Below are 15,330 nucleotides of genomic sequence, written 5' to 3' on the forward strand. Positions count from 1 at the left end.
CTACCTAAAATTATTCTCATATTCTATAAACTTTCTATGTTCCCTTAGAATTTGTCTACCAAATATAATTTTCTCTTAGATTCACTTGTCTTTTTTAAAAAAGCAACTCTAAAATTTTAAATTGTATTCTCCTTTTTTTTTTTTTTTTTTTTGACAGAGTTAGAGAGAGAGAGAGAGAGAGAGAGAGGTCTTCCTTCCGTTGGTTCATCCCCCAAGTGGCTGCTATGGCCAGCGCGCAGCGCCGATCCAAAGCCAGGAGCCAGGTGCTTCCTCCTGGTCTCCCATGCGGATGCAGGGCCCAAGCACTTGGGCCATCCTCCACTGCCTTCCCGGGCCATAGCAGAGAGCTGGCCTGGAAGAGGAGCAACCAGGACAGAATCCGGCGCCCCAACTGGGGCTAGAACCTGGGGTGCTGGTGCCACAGGCAGAGGATTAGCCTAGTGAGCCATGGCGCCGGCCAGAAACTGTATTCTCCTAAAACAAAGCAACACTGCCACTCATTCACAATTCACTCATATTAGGAACACATTATTTCTTCTTGACTTCTATCTGCCTTTGGGCTCCTGCCTGCAGAAGTGTCTTTTCTATTCACATTTCTCCCTTGATTCACTTTTATTCTCTTAATTTTTCTGAAGACTTCTTCCTTTTCTCTTTATTCTTCTACCTTGGTTTTCTAACTGTTCTCCTTGCTGTCAGACCACTTCTTATGCACAAACCCCTTCATGCAACAAAGCCTTTGTTGGGTATTCTGACAGATGACCCCTATCGTGTTTTCAGAAGTTTCCTGCTCCTTTGTTTTAAGCTTGGAAAATGTCCAAACATAAGCAAAAGCAGATCATAAAAAACTCCCATGTATCAGACAAAAAGATCCAATAATTCATCAACATTTTGCCACACTTTTTCACCTATCTTTCCCATCTTTAAAAAAAAATTTTGAGGGGCCGGCGTTGTGGCATAGCAGGTAAAGCTGCCACCTGCAGCACCAGAATCCCATATGGACACCAGTTGGACTCCTGGCTGCTCCACTTCTGATCCAGCTTTTCCCGGCCTGCGAAAGCAGTAGGAGATGGCCCCTACACCCATGTGGGAGACCTGGAGGAGGCTCCTGGCTCCTGGCTTCGGATCAGCGCAGCTCCGGATATTGCAGCCAATTGGAGAGTGAACCAGCTGATGAAAGAGCTCTCTCTCTCTGCCTCTATCTCTGTCTCTCTCTCTCTCTCTCTGCCTTTCATTCTCTCTCTGTATTACTCTTTGAAATAAATAAATCTTAAAAGAAATTTTCTTTGAAAGGCAGAGAAACAGCACACACAGAGACAGACAATTTTCCACCTGGAAGTTCACTCCCCAGATGCCCACAACAGCCAGGGAAGGCCAGGACAAAGCCAGGAGCTCTGCATTCAATCCAGGTTGGCTACAGAGAAGGCAGCGACCCAACCACTAGGGTGAGCGTTAGCAAGAAGCTGGAATCCGGAGTAAAACTGGGACTGGAACCCAGGCACTCTGATACGGGACGTGGGTATCCCAGCCTGTATCTTAAATCACTAGGTCAAATGCTTGGCCCCCACCCCCACCAATTATCTTTAATGTGGTTTGAATCTTAATGTCAAAAAAGGTAATTTTATTTGATTACTATATCTCAACTTTGTTTTAAAAATATATTTTTAGGGTTTTTAAATGTTTATTCTTATTTGAAAGGAAGAACAAAAGAGAGATCTTCCATCTACTGGCTCACTATCCAAATATCCACAACAGGATTGAGTCAGGCCAAAGCCAGGAGCCAGGAACTCTATCCAGGTCTTCAACATGGGTCACAGGGACTCAAATACTTGAGACATCATCTGCTGTCTCCCAGAACATTCATTATCAGGAAACTGGATTGGAAGCAGAGTTAGGAATTGAACCAGGCACTCAGATATAGAATGAGGGAGTCCCAGGCAGTGGCCTAACCCATTGTGGGACAATGCTAGACCTTCTTTATTCTCTCGTATTTATTTAACCTATCTTTCATCTGCTGGTTCACTCCCCAAATAGCTGCAACAGCTGGGGCTAAACCAGGCAAAAGCTAGGGGCCTACAACTCCATCCATATCTTCCATGTGGGTAGCGAGGACCCAAGCACTTCAGCCATCCTTTACCATTTTTCCAGAGGCATTAAGAGGGAGCTGGATGGAACTCAAACCAATACTCTGACATGGGATGTCAGCGCTGCAGGAGATGGCTTAACCTGCCATGATACTAGCTCCTAAATTTTCTGAAACAGCACCTCCTAATTTTTTTGCACACCACTGGCTTGTTGAATAAATCAGGTCAACTGACTACAGAATATAATACATTCTGAGTTGGTTTTAATTCTTTATAACTTGTTCCACCATGCTCCATATTTCCTGTAGAAATTAATTCTGCATTTTAAGGGGGGAATCGGAAGAAATACAGGAACACATTATAGGGGTGCTGTGTAGTTTTTACTGGATCACATCGGGAGGCATCATCATCTGTCCATCTAATTTCGCTGGCATCTGGGTGCAGAGGGCCTAATCCCTTCCTTACATCATTTCCCATTAACCTTTCACCAAATGTTTTATTGACCACTGTTGGAGTCATGAATTCATCACAGTCTGCAACATGGAGATTTTTCTAACTGCATCATCCCTTTTACACAGAAGAATGCTAAGATTCTTTTACACAGAAGTTCCCCTCAACTACTAGGGCTATTTGGTTACCTCCCCAAATGGTCTATAATATAGTATAGTATATTACATATATATATATATTCTATATATATGTTCTATATATGTAATATATAATATAGCAAGGAATATGCTTATTGATTAATCCTTTACTTCTCTCCTTTTAATTAGCAATTTTCCAGAAATAATGAGTTGGTTGCTCAAGCATTTCTCAACAAATCAAAGCCAAGGGGTCCAGCCCCTCCAGTGCAAACGCCCTTTGGCTCTAGTGGCTTCCATCCACGTAGGAGGAGCCAGGTAGACAGTAAATCTTGTCCACAACTCAAGTTTGCAGAATCACCCAAGTTGCAACTGCTTAACTGATACCAGTTTATTCTAAAGACTAAAGTCTGAAGACAGTCTACATAACAGCAAATTCACCTCAGTAAAAAAATAAACAGGTCAAAAAGAGTGATGAGAATTTAGCGACAGTCTGAAAGCTGGATTTCTGTAAGCTTTTTATGAAGTGAACTTCAGTCTCAGATGAACCACAGCAATTTGGATTTTCATTTGGCACATATAGTTAGGAAATATTTACTCCATAAAATCTGTTATAGAAGAACTACTAGTCAAAAAATAAGTAAGACTAAATCTTACCTTTAGGAAACAAAAAGGGAAGAGTATGCCAAGTCATTTAATTCCATTAAGGTTAATGAAAATCACATTTTGAAAATGGCTTTTAGTATTTTCCATTACTGTTGCTCTACAGTATTTTTGGCATATAGCTATCCAAAATAAATGTTAATATATCTGAATTCAGATCTTTTTTTTTTTTTTCTTGGACAGGGAGTTATAGACAGTGAGAGAGAGAGAGAGACAGACAGAGAGAAAGGTCCTCCCTCTGTTGGTTCACCCCACAAATGGCCGCTACAGCCAGAACTGCGCTGATCCGAAGCCAGGAGCCAGGTGCTTCCTCCTGGTCTCCCATGCGGGTGCAGGGCCCAAGCACTTGGGCCATCCTCAACTGCCTTCCCGGGCTACAGCAGAGAGCTGGACTGGAGGAGGAGCAACCAGGACTAGAACCAGTGCCCATATTGGTTGCCGGTGCTGCGGGAGGATTAGCCTAGTGAGCCATGGTGCCGGCCCCATGAATTCAGATCCTTAAGAGTCAGTACTCACAAATAAGTTATTTCAAACACACTCATAAGTAATCACATAGTACACAACAGGAATTTGCCAGCACATTAAACTGAAAACCAAAGTTTAGTTATGCAAGGATTTGAAAAAATGTTTGCCTGCCCATTCACAAAGTGGGGAAACTCGGGAAGCCAATAAAAATGCAGGAAAACAAAGACATAGGCCCCTTAACAGCATTCAATTCCTGGGAGCCCTGCAGCTGCCCTGGATGCCACAGGAAACCAAAAGCCCTCTAGCTTTCCAGGTATGAGAAACCAAAAGGAGAAGTAGCAGCATCAGTATCCACTGCACAACGCTGGCAGGGCCCAACCTGCTGCCCTCCCTTATCCTTCTCTTTAGGAGCTGACCTCACCCTTCCAACCTGGCTACCCTAGGAGTGACAACCTAAGTGGCCCCTCTTTATCTTTCTGCCCCACTCCTACTCTCTCTTTCCTTCACTCCACTTCAGCCACAGTAGGTCCCTCATTGCTCTTAAAACATGCCAAGGGGCAGGTGCTGTGGCGCAGTAGGTTAAGGCCCCAGCCTGTAACGCCAGCATCCCATATGGGCACCGGTTCGAGTCCTGGCTGCTCCACTTCTGATCCAGCTCTCTGCTATGGCCTGGGAAAGCAGCAGAAGATGGCCCAAGTCCTTGGGCCCCTGCACCCACGTGGGAGACCCGGAAGAAGCTCCTGGCTTCAGATCAGCTCAGCTCCAGCCGTTGTGGCCATTTGGGGAGTGAACCAGTGGAAGGAAGACCTCTCTCGTTCTACTTCTCTTTGTAAATCTTTCAAATAAATAAAATAATTCTTAAAAAAAAAATGCCAGGTTGGCCACAGGGACACTGTACTAGCTGTTCCTTCTGCCTGGAATTCTCTTTTCCTGGCTACCAACAGGGCTTGTTCCCTCATCTTCTTCAGGTTTTTACTCCAATACCACCTGCTCAGTGAGGCCTTTTCTAACCATCTTATATGAGACCACAATCCTCCTCCAGCTACACACACGGAATGTCTGTCTTGCTCACTACTGTATCTTTGTGGCTAGAAAGGCACCTGGCACAAAAAAAGACATGTAGTAAATATCTGTGGAGTGAATGCATGACTCACAAGTCAATTTGATCCTTTGATTTATATACACTTGTACTGCATAATTTATTTAAGACAAATGATTGCCTTAAATTAACATTTAAGACAAATGTTTTTAAAAGAGGTATAGATTTGTGACTTTCTAAAAAAATAAGAAACCCAAGTTACACAGATATCTACACTTCTTTACTATGACATACATGTTTTTATTGCAATGGTCCTTAGTTATGAAAAGAGATTTCTAGAAAAAAAGAAACCAAGGGAGATGAAACCAAAGAGAAATCAGCCAACTCAATTCAGCCAGCCTGGCATTTTTATAGACTGCTGGAATTAACACCATCACAAACATCACCAGTGGAGGTACTCCACAGGAAAGACAAAGACAGCAGGTCCCATGCCATCCACCTCTACAAAATGTTTGAATGGGATGTCAAAGCTTTGTAGAGGCAGACATTTGGCAAAGCAGTTACAACAGTGTTTGGGAGGCTGGCATCCCATTATCAAGTGACTGGGTTGGAATTCCAGCTCCACTTCTAGTTCTAGCTACCCTGATAACAACACACCCTGAGAGGCAGTGAGTGGGTAATGACTCAAATATTTTGGACTCTGACATCCATATGAGAAATGTAGATGGGGTTCCCATCTCTTGGCTTCTGCCTGACCCAATCCTGGCTGCTGCAGGCATTTGGGAAGTGAACCAGGAAATGGAAGATTTCTGTCTGCCTCTGTCTCTTTGCCTTTCAAGTACATTTAAAAAAACATTTTTTTAAAAAGAAAACTTTTAGACAAAGAACAATCCTCAACATGGGAAACTCTGTTTTTCCTAAATTCACATTTTGCTGGACTGACAGATTAAGACTTACATATAAAGGAATTCCCATGAAGAATATGATGATGATCCTATTTCTCATTTTAGGCAAAATTCTAAATAAACCCTAAATTTTCTAAAACCCTGTTGAGGGATGTGGGGAAAGAATCCTACCTAAACTGTCAGTTGGCTTGTCCAGTGGCTCCTTGCTCCCCAGAGTGTATTCAATGGACACATCCCTGATTTCCCTCCGAGGCCTCATTCCAAGGCAAACAGAACAGTGGTCACTGGTCCAAGAGGCCCCTCTAGCTTTTTTCTCTCAAAAAGGAAAAAGGTCCTGGCAGTTCGACATCAGGTAGGAAATACTACTGCTGCCCTGGAACGCCCAAGAGAAAGGCTAACACAAAGGGGAAAGGACGGCCCCTAAATCAGAAGCCAGACAAGAAGTGAGCAGGGCCAACTGAAAGTGATGCAGTTGGAGGAGTAACTTGCTGTATACTTCTCTAATGCTGGTTTCACACATAACCATCCACCATACTTCAGAGGAGGGCTAATAGCACCTTTCAAGCCACACTGGAAACAGTTTTATGATAATGAAAACTAACTGGGGTACAGCGAGTACTCTACACACACTGATTGCTTCTGATCTTTACAACAACTCTGGTAGATGAGTGGTAACTCCATTTTCCAGATGAGCAAACCGAGGCTCAGAAATGTTAAGATTTTCTCAAGGCTATGAGGCAATAAGAAATAGATTCAATTTCTAAATGAATATCTGATTCTGCCCCACAACTCATTTCTCAGGCCAATGCACTTGAGAAAGTGTCAGAAGCACTGTAATAAGCTAGTGAAACACCACAGTCACAACTTATTCCACTACCAGAGAGACTGAGGGTGAAGCATGAGGCTAAGGGACCAAGTCACCAATGAAAAACTAGACAGGACTTCTGCCTGCCCCATAGCAGAGCGAGAGAGCTCACAGCCAGCAAGTGAAGTCTTGGAACCAGGCATAAGTAAATCAATGAGCACCTCTCAAATCTGGCTGTAGGTCAGAATCCCCTGGGGAGCATTAGAAGACTGCACTGGCTACCTTAAAGGCTGAGGGGTCATACTTTGTCATAAGCTTAAACAATTAAGCATCAGAATATTCCCGAATTTAAGGCTTTTCCTTACCCACAGTCAAGTTCAGCAACATTAGGCCACAGATTCCTTTCCCTAGGGATGAATGTTAAAGTGCTTCTTAGGACTTTGCTTATAAAACTCCAGAAAAGCCAACAGGAAAAAAAAATCCAAATGCTTAACTATTTCATTTCAGTTGGTGGACATTCTAATAGAGAGCCTTTTTGGCTTATGGCTAAACCCCCTGACAATACCCAAAGTCCACAAACAACAAATACTGCTCTGGGGAAAAAGTAAAATGTTAAGTCTGCAGACAGAGCAACTATTTCTTAGAATTCATTTACAAGGGGCCAGAACTGTGGCAGAGTGGGCTAAGCCATCACTTGCGATGCCAGCATCCCACACCAAGGTGCCAGCTCAAGTGCGGTTGTTCCACTTCTAGCCCAGCTTCCTGAGAATGTGCCTCAGAAGGAGAGGAAGATAGCCCTAGTGTTTGGGCCCATGTGGGAGACCAGGATGAAACTCCTAGCTTTCCAGATTCAGCCTGACTCAGCCTTGGCTGTTGCAGTCATCTGGGGAGTGAACCTGCAGAAGGAAGACCACTCTCTCTTTCTCTATGTCTCTCTGCCCTTCAAATAATCTTTTTTTAAAAATTCACTTATACCTATCCCGGTTGCCCCTCTTCCAGGCCAGCTCTCTGCTGTGGCCCGGGAGTGCAGTGGAGGATGGACCAAGTTCTTGGGCCCTGCACCCCATGGGAGACCAGGAGAAGCACCTGGCTCCTGCCATCGGACCGGCGCGGTGCGCCGGCCGCAGTGCGCCTACCGCGGCGGCCATTGGAGGGTGAACCAACGGCAAAGGAAGACCTTTCTCTCTGTCTCTCTCTCTCTCACTGTCCACTCTGCCTGTCAAAAATTAAAAAAAAAAAAAGAAAAAATTCACTTATAAGTTAGCTATCTGAAATCTATAAGACTCAGATTCTAAAGTGTATCAATAGCACTTAGTTTCCAGACTAGCCTTGGAAAGTCCCTTTAGTCCATTATGTACAAAAACATGGGAGTATTCCAACTATCCGCATCACCATTTCAAAGAGGAAAGCCAAGTCAAAATTCCAGACTAAAACAGTAAAAAATATTTCCCTTCTAAACTCAAAGGGGTCCATGCTGATCCCAGGAAAGCAGAAGGGACAAAGCAGATGCTGCAATATCCCTGTAATTTACTAAGTCCCCTACACTTCATGACTAGTCCAGCACTAATTGCCCTGGCAAACAAGGACAGTTGCCCTCAAGAATTGGAAAGCAAACAGCCATGCAGCTCCAGCTGTCTCCTCCAACACCTGGGGCAAGGCCTGAAGAGGAGCTCAATAAGGTTCAGGTTAAAATAAAAGCCTTTGGCTTTCTTTTTCAAACCGTACTTGCTTGAAATCCTAAGTAAAGCTAAAAGTGCTTACATCACCATGAAGTGGTGGTCTCATATTGTTCAATATTTCCCACAAGTGGGCAAAGTGTCCCTGACTGCTATTGCCAGCAGTGAGCATGTGGTACTTTATGTACAGCAAATAAAAGCTGAAGCCACGCATGTGTGTGTACACAAGTATGTACCTGTGCATGCAGTAGCCGTGGTAGTCTGGAGTGGCACATACCAGCCAGTTACCAATGGTCACTTCTGGCTAAAGGACTGGGAATGGAAGAAGTAAAGCAGAAGTTCCATTGCTTAAATTTCTTTTGAGATGTACATGTAAAGGCAAGCTTTACATGTGTAATTTTTTTTTTTCAAAATTTTATTTATTTGAAAGGCAGAGACACAGTTACAGAGATGAAGTGAAAGAGAAATCTCCCAATTGCCATTCACTTTCCAAATGCCCACATTAGCAAAGGCAGGAGCCAGAAATTCAGTCCAGGTCCCCCATGCAGGTGGCAGGAACCCAATTAATTAAGACATCACCACTGCCTGCCAGGTGTGCATTAGTGGGAATGCTGGAATGGAAGTGGAGCCAGGTCTTGAAAACAGGGACCCTGATATGCAATACAAGTAACGGAAGTGGCATCTTAACCAAAACCTGCCCCCATGCATATAACCCTGAATATATTTTAAACTTTGTCAAGCCATTTTATAAGCACTTTAAAATAATAATTTTCAGGGCCAGTGTTGTCGGGTAGTGGACTAAGCCCCAACCTGTGGCGCCAGTATCCCATACAGGCGCCAGTTCTTATTCCAGCTGCTTCTCTTCTGACCCAGCTCCCTGCTACAGCCTGGGAAAGCAACAGAAGATTGGGCCCCTGCACCCACATGGGAGACCCAGAAGAAGCCCTGGCTCCTGGCTTCAGATTGGTCTACCTCCAGCTGTTGCGGCCATCTGGAGAGTGAACCAGAGGGCAAAAGACCTCTGTCTACCTCTCTCTGTAACTCCACCTCTTAAATAAATAAATAAGTCTTTAAAAAAAATAATAATTTGGGGGGCTGGCTATGTATCGTAGAGGATTAAGCCGCTGCTTGCAATGCCAGCATCCCATATGGGCACTGGTTTGAATCCCGGCTGCTCCATTTCTGACCCAGCTTCCTGCTAATGAACTTGATAAAGCAGCAGAAGACAGCCAAAGTACCTGGACCCTTGTACCCACATGGAGATCCGGAAGAAGTTCTTGGCTTCAGCCTAGCCCATCCCTGGCTGTTGCAGCCATTTGGGGAGTAAACCAGTGGATGGAAGGTCTCCCTTTATGCCTCTCCCTCTAACGCTGCCTTTCAAATAAATCTTTTAAATCCCAAAAATCTTTTAAATTTATTTTCCTGGATATAAAATATGATCACAATTATGGAAATAATCAGAAATTATAAATATACTTGCACAGATTCAAAGTAGAAATGACCCAAAGAGGTTACACATTTATACCAGCAGGTGCAGGAAACTACAATCTATGGGCCAAGTCCAGTCCACAGAACAGACAGATCTATGAGATAAAATTGGCTTTTATATTTTAAAGAGGTTATTTAAAAAATAAAAGAATATTTTACAGAGACCACATGTAGCCATGAAACCTAAAATTTCCTATATGTCCTTTATAGAAAAAGTTTGATGATCCCTGATTTGTACTAACACTGTTGTATCTATTTAAAAATTCTAAGTTCCTCTTGGTAACACTTTCAAAATCACTTTTATTTTTGAAAGTTTATTTTAGTTTATTTGAAAGTCACAGAGGGAAAGACAGAGTTCTTCCATCCGCTGGTTCACCCCCCAGATAACCACAATGACCTGGACTGGGCCAGGCCAAAGCCAGAAGCCAGGAGCTTCTTCCAGGTCTTTCACATGGGAAGCAGAGGCCCAAACTGCTTTTCCCAGGCAGTTAGCTGGGGGGCAGATTGGAAGTGGAATGGCCAGGACACAAATAAGCACCCATATGGGATGCTGGTATTGCAGACAATGGTTTTACTCACTACGCTACAGTGCTGGCCCTCTCTCAAAATCACTTTTAAACATAGTAAAAAGTAGTTTATTACTTAATGGTAGTTTTTCTTAAAACCTAAAGCAGTATGAGCTTTTTCATCATACTCAGCTCAAAAGAGTAATAATTTCAGTACCAGGATAGGAAGGGGACATTCTTAGAGCACCTCACATCAGGAACTTAGCCTGGATGTACAAAGACACATAGAAAACCAATCTAATAGTAGCTCTCCTAGAAGCTAAAAATAATATTGAAAATCTTCCAAACTAGCATAATAGATCAAAGGTTTAGTAAATTATTTTCTGAGGATAGTGCTGTGGTATAGTGGGTAAAGCCACCACCCGCAGTACCAGCATCCTACATGGGCACTGGTTTGAGACCCGGCTGCTCCACATCCAATCCAGCTCTCTGCTATGTTCTGGGAAAGCAGTGGAGAACAGCCCAAGTGCTTGGGCCCCTGTGCCCACATAGAAGACCTAGAACAAACTCTAGCCCAGCTCTGTCTTCAGCCCAGCTCCGACCGCTGCAGCCATTTGGGGAGTGAACCAGTAGATGGAGAAGCGCTCTCTGCCTCTATGTAACTCTACCTTACAAATTAATTAATTAATTAATTCCTGGAGCTGGGACTGTGGCACAGTGGGTTAAGCACCTGCAACACCAGCATCTCACACAGGCACTGGTTCATGTCCTGACTGCTCCTCTTCTGGTCCAGCTCCTTGCTAATTCATCTGGGAAAGCAGTGGAAGATGGCCCAAGTGGTTGGGCCCCTGCACCCACATGGGAGACCTGGATGAAGCTCTTGGTTCCTGGCTTCTGCATGGCTCAGCCCTGGATTTGCAGCCATTTAGGGAGTGAACCAATGGCTAGAAGATCTCTCTCTCTCTAACTCTGCCTTTGAAATAAAAAATAAACTTTTAAAAAATAAATATATAAGTAAAAATAAATCATTTTCTAAATAAAGACAAGAAAAAAGGTCATCTTTATTCTGATGAAACTCATATTCTAATCTGCTACTTTACTCTAGAGCCCCATGCATGGGAGAATATGATCAAGGACCCTAGGAAATGTACTGAATAAGACTCAAATGTGAGGCCAGCACTGTGGCACAGCGAGTTAAAGCCCTAGCCTGCAACACCAGCATCCAGTATGGGTGCAGGTTCGAGTCCCAGCTGCTCCACTTCTGATCCAGCTCTCTGCTATGGCCTGGGAAAGCAGTGGAAGATGGCCCAAGTCCTTGTGCTCCTGCACCCGGGTGGGAGATCCGGAAGAAGCTCCTGGCTCCTGGCTTCAGCTCAGCCCCAGTTGCTGTGGCCATCTGGAGAATGAACCAGTAGATGGAAGACCTCCTTCTCTCTCTCTCTACCTCTCTCTTAACTCTACCATTCAAATAAATAAGTAAATCTTAAAAAAAAAAAAAACTCAAATGTGAGGTCGGTGTTGTGGTACAGTGGGTTAAGCCTCATTACTCCGGCATCCCATATGACAGCTGGTTCATGTCCTGGCTGCTCCACTTCTGATCCAGCTCTCTGCTAATGTACCTGGGAAAGCAGTGGAAAATGGCTCAAGTGCTTGGGCCCCTGCCACACTTGTGGGAGACCCAGATGAAGCTTCTGGCTCCTAAAAAAAAACAGTATGCTATATGGAAAGTAGTTTCTGGTCTGAAAATTTAAAGGACACAGACATGACACACAGGCTTGTTTGTTTACTAATCTTTTAACCTACTTAATTTGAAATAAAAGCAATTTAGAAGCTGGTAAACACAAATTTTTGACAGGGAGAGAGTATCAACAAAAGAGGACAAAGACCACCATTAGAGAGATTTGAAAAAAACTCAGACAATGCCCTCACTTTCCTCTGGAATGTACTTTTCACCCAGGTATGACACAAAAGATACACTACCTCAATGTCCTGGAGGCTGAATTCCTTCTGATCTGTGAAGTTTGCAGCCCCAGCACTAAGTTCCATGAGCATCTTGGCAATCTCAGGCTTGATGGCTGAGGTCAGCCGACTGGCTGCTTCCGTGACGTGCTCCTGCACATCTTTGAGCTGCATGGCCGCCTTGGAGTAGTGAGAGTTCCTGAACACAGTGCTGAAGAGATCTGTGAGGAAGGTACTGGCACGGCAGAAGACGTTGAGGGCATCCAGGTACTTGGAGATGCCTTGCTGGATGTCAGCAATGGGAGTGGAGTGGGGCACAGCATGGTGGCAGCTGCCTGCAGCAGTCAGGCTGCCCAAGGGGGCAGTGGTGGCCGTAGATGCCAGGGGAGCACTCAGTGCTCGGCCCAGCTCGGGCATCGGGTACTGCTGGTGCTGCTGCACCTTCTGCTTGGACCCGCCAAGCAAGAAGCGCCGTTTGTAGTCCATTTTACTGTCCTGGGCACTGCAGCAATACATGCGGGAGGGGAACTGTCCTAGTGACTACAAGCAGGTCAGGGTGTGGATATTTTTCCTTTTTTTCCCCCAAAACTGTAGCTAGGTATAAAAATAGTGAACCTCTGCAAATGTAAGTTTTAAAAAAGACATTTCTAAGAGGCAGATGACCATATGACCCAATGTAGATGTAAGAAGGGCAGCAGGTTTTATATAATTATTATTTTCAGTGTATGCAGAACCACTGACAAAAAATAAAAGTGTGTCCCAAATGCTGTATAAGAACTGCTTAGCATTCCACTCTCAATAAAAAGATATGCTTGCGGAGAAAAACGTTTACCTATAATTGCTATGCAACAATATTTTGATAATTCTATTTACAATGGCAGAAAAATAACTTAACTTTTAAAAATGTAATATAATGTATCTTCAATATATCAAAAAAGTTAGAACCCCAAACCCACAAGCTGATCAACAGCAATTTTAAAAGCAGTACAGAATTACGTCACACAAAGTCCTGAAGAAGGAAGATCACGTCTCTGAAGAACCTTGACAGAGCCTGCTCGTCAAATCCATTTACTTACAAAGGTTCTCCCCAACGCCAAAAATGTCCAAACTTCCTCTAATGTTTTCTGAAAACAAGTTTGTTTTTTTGTAAAGATGTCATTTGTTATCGTAAGTCTTCTACTCCTTTCCTTTTGTTTGCTGAGGTAGTGGTTTCCTTGCAACATGAACAAGAGGTACTTCCAGACTGGGCTGGCCCTCAACAGTAAAGTCTGAAGCAAGAATGCACAAATGTATTTGTAAGGCCTCTAAGTCATTTCCTGTAAGGAGAAAAAATAGGATAAAGTTAGGAAAGCTATAGGACAATGAGTAATTCCAGAACATTAGCTCCTGTTATGCTATCATCCACATAGGTGGGTTACAAATCAAAGAAGTAAGAAATCACATGACAATCTTACAGGACCAGATACAACAATGAAAGCTGAACCAGGAAATGACTTGTAGAAAAGTCCTCAAGTTGTCATACAAAAATCATGCATTCTACATTAAGCACTCCAAAGCTGAGGCTAAAAAGTGATACATGAAACAAGGCCTAACTCAGTGTGTGGCATTCCCCGGCTCCTCCTCAAAGAGCTCACACTTCCATGATGACAAAGAAAAGACCATGACCTGCAGCCTATTCACTGCAAGAACTGCCTTGCCTGTAGGATAGATTCTGACAAATGCAAAAGGGATATGTAGGGCTCATCAAGTGAAAGAACCACCTCGGTAAAGGCCTAAAGCAGGACAACAGTTTGTTCAGAACACCAACACAGCACAGAAACACAGCCTGGAGAGGCAAGCAGCTAGCTGGCTAGTGCTCTATAGACAGGGTTCTTCTCATCCTCATCCAGGTACCAACCTAAACAAATAGTGCTCAACCAAGTAGCCACATGTAAAACCTCACTTCCTATTAAAAAATTGACTCAAAATTATAAGACCTAAAGACTATAAAACTCTCAGAATAAAAACACAGATGCAAATCTTTGTGACCTCAGATTAGACAATGATTTCTTTTTTCTTTTCTTTTTTTTTTTTGACAGGCAGAGTGGATAGTGAGAGAGAGAGACAGAGAGAAAGGTCTTCCTTTTTGCCGTTGGTTCACCCTCCAATGGCCGCTGCGGCCGGCGCATCACGCCAATCCGAAGCCAGGAGCCAGGCGCTTCTCCTGGCCTCCCATGTGGGTGCAGGGCCCAAGGACTTGGGCCATCCTCCACTGCCTTCCCGGGCCACAGCAGAGAGCTGGCCTGGAAGAGGGCAACCGGGATAGAATCCAGCGCCCCAACCGGGACTAGAACCCGGTGTGCCGGCGCCGCAAGGCGGAGGATTAGCCTGTTAAGCCACGGCGTCGGCCTAGACAATGATTTCTTAGACATGACACCTGAGGCACAAGCAAAACAGAAAAAAATGAACTTTATAAAAAGTAAAAATCTTGTGCATAAAAGAAGGTAAAGAGACAAACCACATTATGGACAAAAATATTTCAAAATCATATATGTGTTAAGTATCTAGTATCCAAAATACATATTTATTCAAAAAATATTTATTCAAAAATAAAAGATGAATAGGAGCAGGCCTTTGGCCTAGCAGTCAAGACTACATCCCATAGAGGAATGCCTGAGTTTGAATACCAGCTCCAGCTCCTGACTCCAGCTTCCCTCCAGCACAAACCCTAGGACACAGCTGTAGTGGCTCCAAGTAACTAAATTCCTGCTACCCACATGGGAGACTTGGGTTGTGTTCCTGATTCTTGGCTCCAGCCCAGGCCCGGCTCTGCCCAGTCCTGGCTGTTGCAGGCTTTAGGAATGAATCAGCATATAGGAATTCTCTGTCTCTATACCTCTCAAATACATAAATAAAAATAAACTTTAAAAAAGATGAAAAACTCAATAAAAATATAAGAAAAGCATGGATTACAAAAATCAAAATCATTAAAATGTCTACACCTAAAGCAATCTACAGATTCAATGCAATCTTTATCAAAATATCAATGACATTCTTTACAAATTAGAAAAGCAAATCCTAAAATTCAAATAGAATCACAAAAGATCTTGAATAGCCAAAGTGATTCTGATCAAGAAAAAAATCAAGCTGGAGGTATCACAATACCTGATGTCAAAGCTT

At 43.5% G+C, this 15,330-nt stretch overlaps 1 protein-coding gene across 7 annotated transcripts in view; it reads right to left on the minus strand.

Moving 5' to 3' along the window:
- The window catches only part of GARRE1 (granule associated Rac and RHOG effector 1), a 98,600-nt gene that overhangs the window by 50,363 nt on the left and 32,907 nt on the right, over window positions 1-15,330 (minus strand). For all 7 annotated transcript variants that reach the window (XM_062177357.1, XM_062177361.1, XM_062177356.1 and 4 more), the window contains one exon: window positions 12,193-13,487. In XM_062177357.1, coding sequence (XP_062033341.1) covers window positions 12,193-12,687 — 495 coding nt within the window. In that variant the 5' untranslated portion in view covers window positions 12,688-13,487. The remainder of the gene's footprint in view (window positions 1-12,192; window positions 13,488-15,330) is intronic.

Source organism: Lepus europaeus, chromosome 19, assembly GCF_033115175.1.
Source record: "Lepus europaeus isolate LE1 chromosome 19, mLepTim1.pri, whole genome shotgun sequence".
In the NCBI taxonomy this organism is placed as follows: Eukaryota; Metazoa; Chordata; class Mammalia; order Lagomorpha; family Leporidae; genus Lepus; species Lepus europaeus.